General features: G+C 39.3%; 1 protein-coding gene across 1 annotated transcript; it reads left to right on the top strand.

Moving 5' to 3' along the window:
• The first annotated feature begins 27 nt into the window (after positions 1-27).
• LOC118477541 lies at positions 28-14,380 on the top strand. The gene is made up of 10 exons (XM_035969265.1): positions 28-70; positions 1,174-1,400; positions 1,989-2,146; positions 3,987-4,153; positions 4,577-4,627; positions 5,389-5,430; positions 8,344-8,461; positions 10,832-10,926; positions 12,689-12,806; positions 13,198-14,380. Exons 1-10 carry the CDS (start codon positions 28-30, stop codon positions 13,316-13,318), a joined length of 1,140 nt encoding a protein of 379 aa, XP_035825158.1. The 3' UTR covers positions 13,319-14,380.
• Positions 14,381-15,325: the final 945 nt, after the last annotated feature.

Here is a 15,325-nt window from a genome sequence, read left to right as displayed (position 1 = left end):
AATGATGTATTGTGTAGATAATATACTATGTTTGTGTGTTTTGTGTTGCGGAAGCGGATGAAAGCTCACTGTCAGATTAATACCATGCAGGGTCAACAAAGAATTTCTCATTAAATTTATTTTATCTCATCTTTTTGTCTTTGACGCTTTCCCCAGGCATTGTTTTGAATTGATTGTATCAGAGGAATGTTATAATATACAGTTTTGCATGTCTTATTGAAATGCTGTATAAGTTGTTGAGAATGGTACTCAAGCTGTGAAATCCTTTTCAATGATATTTAGGCGGAATCTTTTTCTTGGGAAGATCCATTCATATGACTTCTAGTTTGAGAGAAATGTTGCCTTCTCTTTGTAAATTATAGTAATAGTTGTTTCTTTTTTAAAAATTAAGTCATACATATTCAACAAACTATGACGTAAGTTTTGATGTATTTTGCACTATCATAAACAGCATAATGTGAACATGATCTCATCCGAGCAAAGGAATGAATGGAGAACCATGATCGTCGATGTCTGTCGCAGATCTGGCACTGAATGATGACTGCTTTAAAATGTCTTGCCACAAAACATGCTGTGACCAATAATTTTATACAGCTTTGAGTCATCTTTTCTTCAACGGTGTACAGACTGGGAACTAAATAATGAGATCTGTTTCGCCTTCTTTCTTGTCTTGAGTAGGCCTACAACATGTTTTGTCACAAAGCCCATCATTTGCTTCATGTGCATTACTTTAACCCTATCCGTACGCCCTGGGGTTATTTTGTACCCCTGGGGTTGTATTCTTCACATTTTAGAATACTTCTGTTACTACGTCTATGGCGAAGATCTCTTTGAAACTTTCAGTATTTCTCAAAAGATCATTTTGACAGACTGCTACGCAATGCGTACGGATCAGATTAACAAGTAAATTTCCTCTTTGGAAAGTGGTGGCATAGTAAAACACGATGTACGGATAGGGATAAGTGGTGTCACAGAGTTCCCCACGTCGTATGGATACGATAGTAAAACACGACGTACGGATAGGGTTAAGTGATGGCACAGAGTTCCCCACGTTGTATGGATACGATAGTAAAACACGATGTATGGATAGGGTTAATCCTGCAGCTAAACTTGTTTGAATTTCTGTACTCTTAACTGCAAACACACTTGTTTGAATTTCTGTTCTCTCAACAGCAAGCACACCAAACAGTGCTGTGAAGGTGACCCCAATGACCTCTTTCCCGGGCTGGACCATGTTGTTGAAGGGAGTGTCCGGGGTACCCGGGGACCTCGCCCAGCTGTGGAGCTCCAACAACACGATGAACCCTTCCAACCCAGCAGCAAGAACGCTGACGGACGACTTCAAGGGTTACTACAAACCAGACGTTGCAAATGCCTGGGACCAGTGTCAGTTTGAGCAGGTATTGTGTCCAAACTGGTCTATGATTGACTGTCCCTGTGGTTTTATGCATATCGCATAATTTAGCAATATTTGATCATTTTTTGCACAATTTCATTTTTTTCTTCTTTATCATTCTTTGTTAAAATTAACAGAATCGCATAATTTCACATTTTTGGGCTCAGTTTGCATAATTTCAGAATTTTTCTTGCATAAAACGACGGGGACAGGATTGAGTGGAAAACAACTGGAAATAGTTGAATTTTCATCACAGATACTGCACTACGAGAAGATTCACTCTCTTTTAAAAAAAAAAATCGTGTCGATTTGCTTCTCTTTACTCAAGCTAGGCTAGATTAACCTTGATGTCTTACAAAACTTCAATTCCATAAGTAAAGTACGTAACTTCATTGTCATTTACTTTCATAAGTAAAGTATGTTACTTCATTGTCATTTACTTCCATAAGTAAAGTACGTAACTTCATTGTCATTTACTTCCATAAGTAAAGTACGTAACTTCATTGTCATTTACTTCCATAAGTAAAGTACGTAACTTCATTGTCATTTACTTTTTTAGTTTTTTTCAAGATCTGTGCTTGTTTTCTACCAGGTCAAGGTCTCTGTATTCAAAGATGGACTAGAGGTGGGCAACATTGTGTTTGACACACGCGGGGTGGACAAGAACTCATGGTTCCAACCCAACCGTATCGTGTCCAGTACGTGGAACGACATCAAAACGGCGCCACCAGGAACCTTCACTATTGCTAAGTATAAAGCTTTATGTACATTTCTGTTATTGTTTCATGTTTCCTTTACACTTTTTGGGTGGGTGGTTGGTGGGTGCTCTGGTGTGGTTTGCTTCTTCTTTCTTATCAAACATCTATGATCTATCGTCTTTATCTCCCCTCCTTTTTTTTGCTTTTGTTACTCTCTTGTAACACCTCTAATCTTCGGCACTTATATATGACCTTATTGTGTTGCAAGTGCCGTAGAACACTTACTAAAAAATTTTTTTTAACACTTTTGGCTTATTTTTCCTTGTAAAAGAAGTTATTCATACTTTAGTGTTTCATAGTCAAGTGAACGGCTCTTCCCTATTTGAATGGAGTTATTTTTTAGTAGTGAATCAAAGAAAATGGAAACATAAGGAAATGGTGGATGGAATTGTTTTAAATATTGTATTATTATATTTAAATATTATATGAAATATTGTGGTTTATCTGAGTTTGAAAAGGGGGTAAAAAAGCATGGCAACTCTGGTAGTCTCTTTAATTCATTTTTGTTTTAATCAAATCTTAATCATTAGTGGTGATAATTTTTGTAAACATTCATTTTTTAGTATTTTCAGATTTAATTATTCATTGTAGTCTTGTGACCCTTTCCAACACTACAGTTCATCACACATCTTGTTAGTATTATAGAGTTTATAATATCCATCATTAGTGAATCTTATCGATCTGGAGTACAGTCAACATTGAAGCATACTTTAACCCTATCCGTACTTCGTGTTTTACTATCGTATCCATACGACGTGGGGAACTCTGGTCCACCACTCTCTTGTGACACCTCTAATCTTTGGCACTTATATGACCTTATTGTGTTGCAAGTGCGGTAAAACACCGACTAAAATCCTTCTTTTTTATGTTTGTTACTCTCTTGTGACACCTCTAATCTTCAGCACTTATATGACCTTATTGTGTTGCAAGTGCTGTAAAACACCTACTAAAATCCTTCTTTTTTTATGTTTGTTACTCTCTTGTGACACCTCTAATCTTCGGCACTTATATGATGACCTTATTGTGTTGCAAGTGCAGTAAAACACCTACTAAAACCTAAATGGTATGGACCAATTGTTTGTACCCGATGTTTCAACACTTGTTTCTCTCTGTACATTGTCTCTTGTACATGTTTCCACACTTGTGTGTCTCTGTACATTGTCTCTTGTACATGTTTCCACACTTGTTTGTCTCTTGTACATGTTTCCCCACTTGCTTGTCTCTGTACGTTGTCTCTTGTACATGTTTCCACACTTGTTTGTCTCTGTACATTGTCTCTTGTACATGTTTCCACTCTTGTTTGTCTCTTGTACATTGTCTCTTGTACATTTTTCCACTCTTGCTTGTCTCTGCACATTGTCTCTTGTACATGTTTCCACTCTTGTTTGTCTCTGTACATTGTCTCTTGTAGGCTACATGTTTCCACACTTGTGTGTATCTTGTACACGATGTTTCAACATTTCTTTGTCTCTTGTAGATTGTCTCTTGTACATGTTTCCACATTTGCTTGTCTCTGTACATTGTCTCTTGTACATGTTTCCACTCTTGTTTGTCTCTGTACATTGTCTATGCACATGTTTCCACCCTTGTTTGTCTCTGTACATTGTCTCTTGTACATGTTTCCACACTTGTTTGTCTCTGTACATTGTCTCTTGTACATGTTTCCACTCTTGTTTGTCTCTGTACATTGTCTATGTACATGTTTCCACCCTTGTTTGTCTCTGTACATTGTCTCTTGTACATGTTTCCACACTTGCTTGTCTCTGTACATTGTCTCTTGTACATTGTCTCTTGTAGGGGGCCTACATGTTTCCACACTTGTGTGTCTCCAGGAGTCCTTTGACCGGACGGGAGTTCTCCGTGTCTCCGACCGCTGGTTGTGACGGCCAGGGCTGGCTCTTTGTGTCCACCACCAACTCCTGCAGCTTCGAGAGTAGCAAAGGTCCAGCTCCACGCTTCTTCTTCTCCCTGGGCCCATCTGTCGCTGATCTGGCCAAAGGTGACATTTCTGGTAGCATTTTGTTTATATTTTAAACCGTCTTTGGCAGTCAGAGTTTTTGTCAATTATTCAAACTTCTATAGCAGTCGGAGGTTTATTTTGCTTCCTAAATATTGATGAGCCTAATTCTGCAGCTTACTGAAATGAACCCCGATTCATAATCAACAAAGAAGATATTCAGATTAGAGTGTCTCTCAAAATGTAGAAAAGTCCATTTTTAGAACTAGAATCGGAAGGATTTCGTAACGAGCGACCACCTCAACAAACCCAATAAAGAAGAAACCTAACCCTACCGCTACCCCTAGCCCTCTATTCTACTCTGTCTCTCATAGTGGTCGCTCGTTATGAAAGTCCTCCCCTAGAACCAATGAACTTTCTACTTGATGAGTAAAATATGATTATTTCCCTGCTGCTCTTCCACAGACAAACTTGGGGAGGCTGATGTCCTTGCAATCTTTGGGAAAGGTGGAAATTGTGAGTAAAGAAGAAAGCATGTGGTATACATTCTTTGACACTTTGATAGTCTTTGGAAAATGTGAAAATTGTTGGTAAAGAAGAAAGCATGTAGTATACATTCTTTGACGTTTTGATAGTCTTTGGAAAATTGTTAGTAAAGAAGGAAGCATAGTATTCATTTTTTGAAAGTTTAAAAATTGAATGTGAAGCTAAGATTACCATTTGGCCAAATGAAAGACTGGCTTGTGTTGCAGAGGTGCCAATATTTTTACTTTTGTGCAGCAATATGACAAAATGAGTCACTTGATGCCCTCAGAAATCCCTAACTTCAAGTGACTCTTTGGTACCAAAGCAGCAACACTTATTCTGTTTTCACTTACTTGTATGGTTTGAACATATTTTTAACTTGATCTCTACGGTGTTATATTGTCAAAATGCGACATGTAACTCATTTTGTCTTGTTGCTATAAAAAAAAAAGTTTATACTCTTACTACCATAAGATCTACATTTTTTATGAAAAGGTTAAAACTTCATTATGTGCTATGCATAATGTATAACATTTCAAAACAAAAGACTGAAAAAAAATTTTCATTTACCCTCTCAAGGAAATTTATGATATTCGTATTGTATCCTGTTTTGTCAAGTTGGTCGGGAGGAGGAAGAACAGCGTATTGTTGGAGCTGTGACTCTTTAGACTTTGTCCAATTAAAACAAATATGGTACAGTTTTTTTCTTCCCTCTTGTTTATTCTTCATGTTGACATTCCTTTATTTCACAGGCAATGGCGGCGTTCTTCCCCCAACCTCCCAGAAAACAATTTGTAAGTTGGATGTTCTTCTTGAGTTTGTCATTTCTGCGGTGTGCACTTAAAAGCCTTTCATTATATTATACAGATGTGTATTGTAGATTAAGTTTAGGAGCTGCAATTGCAATACAAACACACTCGAAAACTGCCAAAACTGTGCCTCAAGTGCAGCAAAACTCTTACTAAAAACCAAAGATAGTACATAACAAGATAGTTCACTCAGCCAAAAAAGTGTCCACGGAAGTCCACTCATTGCTTCAGATGGCGCTGCAGTCTTTGTTTTGAAACTCTCTTTCGTTTCTCCAGAAGAAGAATAGGAATAGTACCCCCCTTGCGAGTGCAGATTGACCGCTGTTCATCAGCTGTTCGGGTTCGTTCTGCGCGGAGTATTAGGTTTTTCTATTTTAATGACCTCTCACCTCTCATTCTTAAGTCAAATTAAACGAAGAAAACAGTCGCTCCGGAAGAAGTTTTTTGTCAGCGTAACCATTTTTAAAAAACGTTCTTCCAAAATTTGAATTCTTATTTATTCCAAAACTTGTTAGTTTCACTTTGATTTTTTTCACACAAGTAGGGTAACTCTGGTCACAAAGGGTGCGCATTGCAAAGAGGGCGCCACCGAATTTTGAAGACACTTTTTTAATTGGCTCAAAGAGAGGAATGAACGTTCTTGTTATGTACGATCATTGCTAAAACTTAGATGATTTTATTTAGTCATTCACATAAAATAATCAAGGGCTGTTCATATGTTGCCGTCTCTGAAAAGTCTCCTTCTTAAATGCAGCCATCACTAATAGTGCCTCACTTCTTTTTATTTAGTAGAGGTTTTACGGCACTCGCAACTGCATAAGGTCATATGAGCGCCAAGGGGTGGATGTCAACAGAGAAGTCTTTACTGGGAATCAGGCTTACTTTGCTCACCTCACTAGCTTCAACAGCACAAAGACTGTTTCGACTTTCAAGGCACCCCAGAAATAGCGGGTCACAAGAGAGTGACAAACATACAAAAGAAGTAGAGGAAAAAAGGACTATAGTAAGGATTAGGAAAGAAAAAGCAGCAGTTCCCTGTTGTAGATTAGGCACAATTATGAGCGTGACATTGGTGAATTAGCCCATTTACAATTCTACTGTGCATGAACAAGAAAATTAATGTCTCCTCTTTGGGAAAGGGAATTATCCCATTTACAATTCTACTGTGCATGAACAAGAAAATTAATGTTTCCTCTTTGGGAAAGGCCTAAAGACACTTCAGTCAGTGGCACTGCCCCAGGGGGGGGGGGGGCCCACTTCAGCAGAAAGAAACCATGACTAATAATAATAAAGATCATTCTTCCTGCACCTCTATACTTCCTGGTGGCCATAGGCGCTTCACAATAATATCTGATTTAATTTTTTAAACAATGTTTCATGCCTACCGGTCCATTCAACGTACAGCAATTCTTTCTAATACTCATGGCGGGTTCAGGGGTTTGAGCTGCGGGCCCGACGTTGTGTCCTTGGTAAAGGCACTTCACATAAATTTTCCTCACTTCACCCAGGTGGGAATTGGTACCCGGCCATAAACAGCAGAAGAACTGGTCAGTATGTTAGTGTTTTAGCGCCTATAAATGGTTGCTTGCACTGTATGCTTCCCAGGAAGTTGAGGTTGTTTCAGAATGCTCTCAGGTCTGCTGGGGTAATAGTATAGATTGTTAAGCGCATAGAGCTTGCTGTTGAGGGGGGGGGGGCGGGTTGTGTACAAATGCTATCTATTATCATCTATTATATTATACGCCCGTAATCTGACATAGAACCCATACACTAAAAGAGAGTCACTGTGCCTAATAATGACTCTTGTTTCTGAAGTTAAAATCAGACTAGTTACTACTATGGGATTTGGTTAATAATGTGTTTTTAGACCAGATTTAAATGCAATCAAAGTTGACCACACAAATCTTCTTGATTACGCCCACAATATGTATTTTGTATTCATATTTATAATGCTCAATGATAATGGATAAAGCTTGTATTGTACATAATTATATCCTCTCCCAACAGCAAGTTCTTTATGCTTTACATGAGTAACACACTTATTTGGCAAGGAAACTGCAGAGCTTCATAAATGGATGTCTGAGAAAGATAGTGGGGATCAAGTGGTACTATCGAGTCACAAATGCTCAACTGTGGGAAAGAACAAGCAAAAGGCCAGTAAAGGAAGACATACAGGTGAAGAAATGGAAATGGATTGGGCACACCCTGAGGAGACAAGCATCATCAGGCAGGCTTTGACGTGGAATCCGTAAGGAAAACGCAAGAAAGGAAGATCAAAGGTGACATGCAGGCGAGCGGTACAAGCGGAAATGGAAACAGCTAGAAAAGGATGCACAGGACAGCTGGAGAAATGTTGTTGATGGCCTATGCTCCACTGGGAGTTAAAAAGGGCAAGAGAGAGAGAGAGACACTTATTTGAGATTTTAGCTAGGAGAAGCAGTTTGACATGGATAGTGGTCATTAGGTGCTTGAAAAAAAAACAAGACCAATAGACAGAAACAATAGAGGGAGAAAAAAGAAGTGCCTACCATGAAGAAGGTGCAGTGGTGGAGCGGTTAGTGCGCTCTCTCCGAAGCGGAAAGTCCAGGCTCGAGTCTCGGTTCAGACACAAATATTTTTTGCCCCCTCCTGCCCATCCAGCAGTAATGGGTACCTGACTTTGAGGAGGGAAAGTAAAGGCGGCGTGGAAAGGAACTGGCCACCCTACCACAATATGCCGAAGACCCAGGAAGTTGTCTCACAAACAAGGCAATCCCCAATGTCCGGATCGGATGCGGGAACAACTTTACTTTTTACTTTGCACAGCACCCTCCAACCACCCACCATACTCATTTGTGTAAAATAGTTTTGTCTAGACTCTGTTGATGACATATAACTGTGCTGATTCTGTCTCCTCAGTGACAGCCTGCACGTACAAGGGCCAGAGCTATGGTCAAGGAGCTAAGTGGTCAGATGGTTGTGACCTGGACTGCAGCTGTGTCAACGCATCCACGGGAAGATATATCTGTGCTGAAAAGTAGGTCATCATCATCATCATCATCATCATCATCATCATCATCATCATCATCATCATTGTCATCATCATCATCATCATCATCAGGAGGATGGCAAAGATATGTTTGAATGTCCAGGAACAATGGCAATTCGAATGGAGTTATTTGGACGAGTGGGGCTGCCGCTTAGCATATTGACAATGGAGCCGAAAAAAAGCCTCTCTCTCGCTCGAAGATTTCTTCGTGGAGTCTGCCAGGCCCATTAAGGAAACAAAAAAATTATCATCATCATCAGCATCATCATCAGCATCATCATCATCCGGTGCCCTGCCGACTGACATGGGCGATCATGGACCTCCACTTCACTCTGTCTTGCGTTGAAGCAATGGTGTCTGTTGTTCTTGCTGCTCCCAGCCATGTTGTCATCTTGTCCGGTATCTTTTTCCTCTGTCTGCCTCTGCATCTCTTTCCATCAAACTTGCCTGTTGTTACAATGTTCTCCAATGCTTCTTTCCACATTGTGTATCTGAATGTGATCAAAGGCACTGCCAAAGTGTCGATTTGATAGAGTGTGGTTGGAGGTATTATTTGGTATTATGGACTTGGAAGTATGTTATTATTGGGATTTAAGTTAATCATCATCATTGCCTTTCTCAGCCTGCACCAGGGTATAGGCCACGAACAAACACTTTCCACCTTTCTCTATCTTGGGCTAGCCTCTTGATGTTATTCCAAGTCTTCCATCTTTTCTGAACATTGATTTCTGATTGAAGCTAACGGCAGGTCATTATAAAAATAGATAATAATAATAGATAGCATTTGTATAGGGCTCAACAGCAAGCTCTATGCGCTTCACAATCTATACTATTACCCCAGCAGACCCAAAAGCATTCTGAAACAACCTCAACTTCCTGGAAAGCATACAGTGCAAGCAGCCATTTATAGGCGCTAAAACACTGACATACTTACATAGACACTGTCTATGGCTGGGTACCCATTCCCACCTGGGTGAAGTGAGGAAAATTTTTGTAAACTGCCTTTCCCAAGAACACAATGTCGGGCCCGCGGCTCGAACCTCCGAACCCACAACCTCACGATTACAAGTTCGGTAGCCAAGTTGTAGAAGTGTGTTGTTATAGACACAGAAATATGTAATTGTAGACACAGAAGTCTGTCATTATAGGGACTGAAGTTATGGTCAGGTCATTATAGGAATAGAAGTGTGTAATTATTGTTCGCATAGAAGTATGTTGTTATTGGGACTAAATTCTAGAGCACAGTCATCCTATTCTAGAGATTGGTAATAGTTGTGTCTTGTCGCGTTCTAAAAATAAAAGTGCCATGAGTGTGTTATTATAGACACAAAAGTACCTTTTTTTGTCCCCGTCGTTTTATGCAAGAAAAATTCTGAAGTTATGCAAACTGAGCCCAAAAATGTGGAATTATGCGATTCTGTTTATTTTAACAAAGAAAGGCTAAGGAAAATAATTTAAAAATTATGCAAATAATGATCAAATTTTGCTAAATTATGCGGGTGCATAAAACCGCAGGGACAGATTATTGTAGTTGGCATAGAAAGTTTGTTATTACTACAGGCACCGAAATGAGTTATTGATACTTGATTACTTGATCCGGGAAACAAATAACATCCTAGCACTCCGGACATTGCCATACGTGGTCCGCTTCCCGCTCCAATATCCACCTCAAAGTCCATCTGCAGCTCGCTCCGGTGTTCATTTGGTTAATAACCCGTCTTTCCATCCCCTGTACCATGCTGGTTCTGCCACTTCCTCTGAAGACACCCAGTTCTTCAAGTCGTAAGATAGGCGCATAGTCATGCTCAATCTACTCATCTTCAAGTGTGGTGGCAAGGGCCTTCATGACATCATTTTTGCCCATTTTAATGTCAGTATTGACAGGTGCATGACTCGCCAGTTTGTCTTCAGTTATTGGAGGCTCAGAAGTACTTTGTTTTGGACACAGCTTGTCTGATTCATGGAAAAAGTGTCAGGGCTTTGTATGTTGTACTCCCACTTGTATGCTACTAGGTTTTGAAAAAAAAATTTAAGACTGAAATATAATATGTTATGATCATACTAATGTTATGATCTTACTGTTCCTATTTTAACAAAGTGGATTGTTGCAGTGAGGAGAATTTTGTGACTCCATAGAGAAGGGAGGACTGATTCACTTAGCATTGAACTGGGAGAAAAAGCTAGTGTATTAGTTGCTGAAAATTTTTGTTGCTCAGAGGAGAAATGGTGGAAGATCAAATTTTGCTAAATTATGCTGGGTGCATAAAACCATGGGGACAGAATAACTGCACATGCCCAAAAATTGACGAGTGGCAAATCCCTCCGCTTCGTGACACATTTTTGTGTTTGTTCCCCCAGGTGCCCCACCTACCAGAACCTGTCTCCACAATGTCAGCTGAAGAATGTGTCTGGTGGATGCTGTCTCGAGCCAGTCTGTGGTGGACTTGTGCTTCGTAAGTGGAAATTAGGGTGCTCCAGGGGCTATTAAGTAAGTAGTGAGTTTAGACTCAAGTAATGTCAAGCAAGTGTTGGTGACACAGGGCTCCAGTGGCTAAGTGAGTAATGAGTTTAGACTCAAGTAATGTCAAGCAAGTGTCGGTGACACAGGGATCCGATTGGGCTCCAATGGCTAAGTAAGTAGCGAGTTTCGACTCAAGTAATATCAAGCTAGTGTCAGTGGCACGGGGCTCCAGTGGCTAAGTAAGTAGTGAGTTTAGACTCAAGCAATGTCAAGCAAGTGTCGGTGACACGGGGATCAGATGGGTGGTCACTGGGATGTGTCCTTGATCAAGACACGACAACCCTAGCTCAAACTACAGGGCGCTGCACAGTGGCGAATGACAGTGGCATTGTTTGTAAACTGTTCTGTATTTGTGTAATAGTGTGTATTTATGTATGTATTTATGCATGTATTCATGTAAGTACGTATTTATAATTATATATTTATGTATGTATGTTTGCCATTGTGAACCAAAGTGCCCTTCTGGGACTAATAAAAGTGTAATTTATTTTTTATCTTTTGAGACCTTTCAACTGTTGGTCATTTACTTCTGACAAGCAATTCATTTCTATGACTTATACAAACGAGAGAATTGGATTCATTTTTTGGGGCTATAAGAATTTTCAAACACACAATGAATCATTTTGAAGACCATATCATTGAATACACAAAGGAACTTCTTCAGAACGGAAGCGAACAAAAGCAATAGACTTTACGCATGTTTCAGTCTTGAACCTGAGCAGGAAATTAAGGTTTTTGTCCGGATATATGTGAGGAACAACAATCCATGAATACAGAGTATTGTCCATTTTGTTTAACCCTATCCGTACATCATGTTTTACTATCATGTCCATACGACGTGGGGAACTCTGTGCCACCACTTTCCAAAGGGGAAAGTTACTCGTCTGTCCGATCTGTACACTTTGCATAGCAGTCTGTCAAAATGATTTTTTGAAAAATACCGAAAGTTTCAAAGAGATCTTTGCTCTAGAAGTATTCTAAAATGTGAAGAATACAACCCTGGGGGTACAAAATGACCCTCAGGCATACAGATAGGGTTAATCCTCCCAACTTGCCTCCTTTCACCTGATGCCATGCTTTAGATTTGCCCACTATTTCTGGTGATGAAAGGATTTTTTTGGGTTAGGATAAGAAGGAAAAGGTTGTGGTTTTAGGTCCTGTGGCTTAGGATTTTGGGAGATTAGTCATTATAATGTGTCGCCTTGTTCCAGAGAATGGTAATTATATGCCTTGTCTTATTCCAGAGAATGATCATTGTGTGTTTTGTCTTATTCTAGAGAATAGTAATTGTATGCCTTTATTCATTTAAATGTCAGATGAGTCGTTTCTGTTTTTAAAGTTATAAGATGAATATTTGGAGTGATTTTCTTTTAGTCAGAACACAACATTTTATTATACTGTTGTACGTTGTACTGTATTGTAAAGCGCTCAGAGCCTGTGTACTTTAATCAGGAATAAGCACTATATGAATGTCAATTATTTTATTTTTTTTGAATTATTATAATTATTGTCTTATTCAAGAGATAATCATTGTATTTCCTGTCTTATTCAAGAGATAATCTTTGTATTCTTTATCTTATTCGAAAGATAATCCTTGAATGCCTTGTCTTATTCAAAAGATAATCCTTGTATGCCTTGTCCTATTCAAAAGATTATCATCGTAATCCTTGTTTTTCTTAATTGTCTTATTCCAGAGAATAAATGTTACTACAAGGGTTCCTCCTACAGTGAAGGAGCGCAGTGGTCGGACGGCTGTGACTTCGACTGCGTCTGCTTGAATGCAACCACTGGAGATTTCAAGTGCAAGAACATGTGAGTGCTTCAAAGATCTTTCCGTCTTGTGATAGTGACAATTAAGTACGAATTTTTTTATATTGTTTGCTATACTCACCTGTAGCTGATCCCTGTTTTCCTGTTTACCTCTTGCTGGCTAGTTTTCCTCCTGTTGATCTGTTTTCCTTTGTAGGTCTGTAATTTCCTCCCACTGATCTCGATTTTTCCTCTCTTGATCTCTGTTTTCCTCCTGTTGATCTCTATTTTTCGTCTTTTGATCTCGATTTTCCTTCCTTTGATCTCTATTAGATCTCTATTTTCCTTCCATTGATCTCGATTTTTCCTCTTTTGATCTCAATTTTTCCTCTTTTGATCTCGATTTACCTTTCTTTGATCTCTATTTGATCTCTATTTCCCTCCTCTCCCCCAGCTGCCCCCCATGGAACCTCCCGCCCGAGTGCACCCTGCAGGACCCAGCGCCAGGAATGTGTTGCCAGACGCCCAAATGTCCCTATACCTGGGTTCCCCCACCTGGATACGTACCGAGATAGAAAGTCTTGACATATATGGCAATGGGCCTCGTTGATCACAAAACTTGCTCGTTGCGGATTAGTTGGAGTGGTAGTTTTTCAGAAAAATCACAGGAAAGGTTGTAGAAAAACCTCAACAAAAGATCATTTGACATTGTACGTAAATACTCTTTTGTAACTTTGCAGCATAGTTTTTTTGAGTGAAGTAAATGTGAGGCATCGTGGTGAAATCAGGGGCTCGTCAAAATTGCAAAATTGGAGAAACAGGCATTTCCCCACCAGTTTCAACGTTGATGAAAAGTTCAAAATATGTAATTTTTTCAGTTTTCAAGAACTCTTTAGCTATTGAAGTTACTAAAAACTTTGGCGCCCATTTTCTCACTATTTTTACCTCTGAAACCAAGTGAACTTACCTCTTTCAATCACAAATATTTTCACTTCTGCTCAAGATAGACGTGTATTTTTTCATTAAAAGCAAGATAAATGAACAAGCTTTAAGGTGATACAATAACTCCTCATGCACAAAAATTGACGAGCGCCGGATTCCACTGTGTTGTGACACAAATGGTTAGTTTGTAAAATGACTGGTGATAGACAATTATACAAAGTGAGTCTTGCGAGAAGACTGACAACTGACAGATTTTAGAAGTTAGCCCTTTTTTAAATGACTTTAATTGCTGAGGTTTTTTTTTAAATTGTAGTTTTGCCGAAAGAATTTAATTTACTGAGAAATATATGATTATTGTACTGTCTCTGTGAAAAGATTATTATCCAGGGGGGGGGAGGGGGGGGGTTGAGGTTAGAGTAGTGTACTTGTGATATCTTTGTGGAAAAAAGATTCAAATTATATATTGATATTGTTTGTTGCCAAGATAGATAAAGGAGGCTCAAAGATATAATATGTGTACTTTTCCTTTCTATTTTATGGTTCAATGCGATTCTGCATGTAGTGACAATACTTTTCTCTGTTAATGCTTTGTTTCCTGAAGACATGAGTATTAGATTGTTTTTTTAGTTTCATCTTTTTTTGTTGGCCCTGTCCAATGGCATTTAACATTAAAGGTTGTGCCTTTCTATCAAATATCTGACTTGTTTGGCTTTTGCTTCTTAACCCTATCTGTACGTCGTGTTTTACTATCATATCCATACGATGTGGGGAACTCTGTGCCACCACTTAACCCTATCTGTACGTCATGTTTTACTATCATATCCATACGATGTGGGGAACTCTGTGCCACCACTTAACCCTATCTGTACGTCGTGGTTTAATATCATATCCATACGATGTGGGGAACTCTGTGCCACCACTTAACCCTATCTGTACGTCATGTTTTACTATCATATCCATACAATGTGGGGAACTCTGTGCCACCACTTAACCCTATCTGTACGTCGTGGTTTACTATCATATCCATACGATGTGGGGAACTCTGTGCCACCACTTAACCCTATCTGTACGTCATGTTTTACTATCATATCCATACGATGTGGGGAACTCTGTGCCACCACTTAACCCTATCTGTACGTCATGTTTTACTATCATATCCATACAATGTGGGGAACTCTGTGCCACCACTTAACCCTATCTGTACGTCGTGGTTTACTATCATATCCATACGATGTGGGGAACTCTGTGCCACCACTTAACCCTATCTGTACGTCATGTTTTACTATCATATCCATACGATGTGGGGAACTCTGTGCCACCACTTAACCCTATCTGTACGCGTGTTTTACTATCATATCCATACAATGTGGGGAACTTTGTGCCACTACTTTCCAAAGAGGAAATTTACTCGTTAGTCTGATCCGTACGCTTTGCATAGCAGTCAGTCAATTATTTTTTGAGAGATACTGAAAGTTTCAAAGATATCTTCGTACTAAAAGTATTCTAAAATGTGAAGAATACAACTGCAGGGGTACAAAATGACACCAGGGTGTACGGATGGGATTAATTAAGTTCACTCCTGACAAAATTGAATACACTTAGCATGCAGAGACTGTGCTCACCATTTCGGAACTTCATAG

This window comes from Aplysia californica, unplaced genomic scaffold, assembly GCF_000002075.1.
Source record: "Aplysia californica isolate F4 #8 unplaced genomic scaffold, AplCal3.0 scaffold00133, whole genome shotgun sequence".
NCBI lineage: Eukaryota > Metazoa > Mollusca > Gastropoda > Aplysiida > Aplysiidae > Aplysia > Aplysia californica.
The sequence above is the reverse complement of the archived record's forward strand: the minus strand, read 5'-3'. Positions and strand labels throughout refer to the sequence as shown.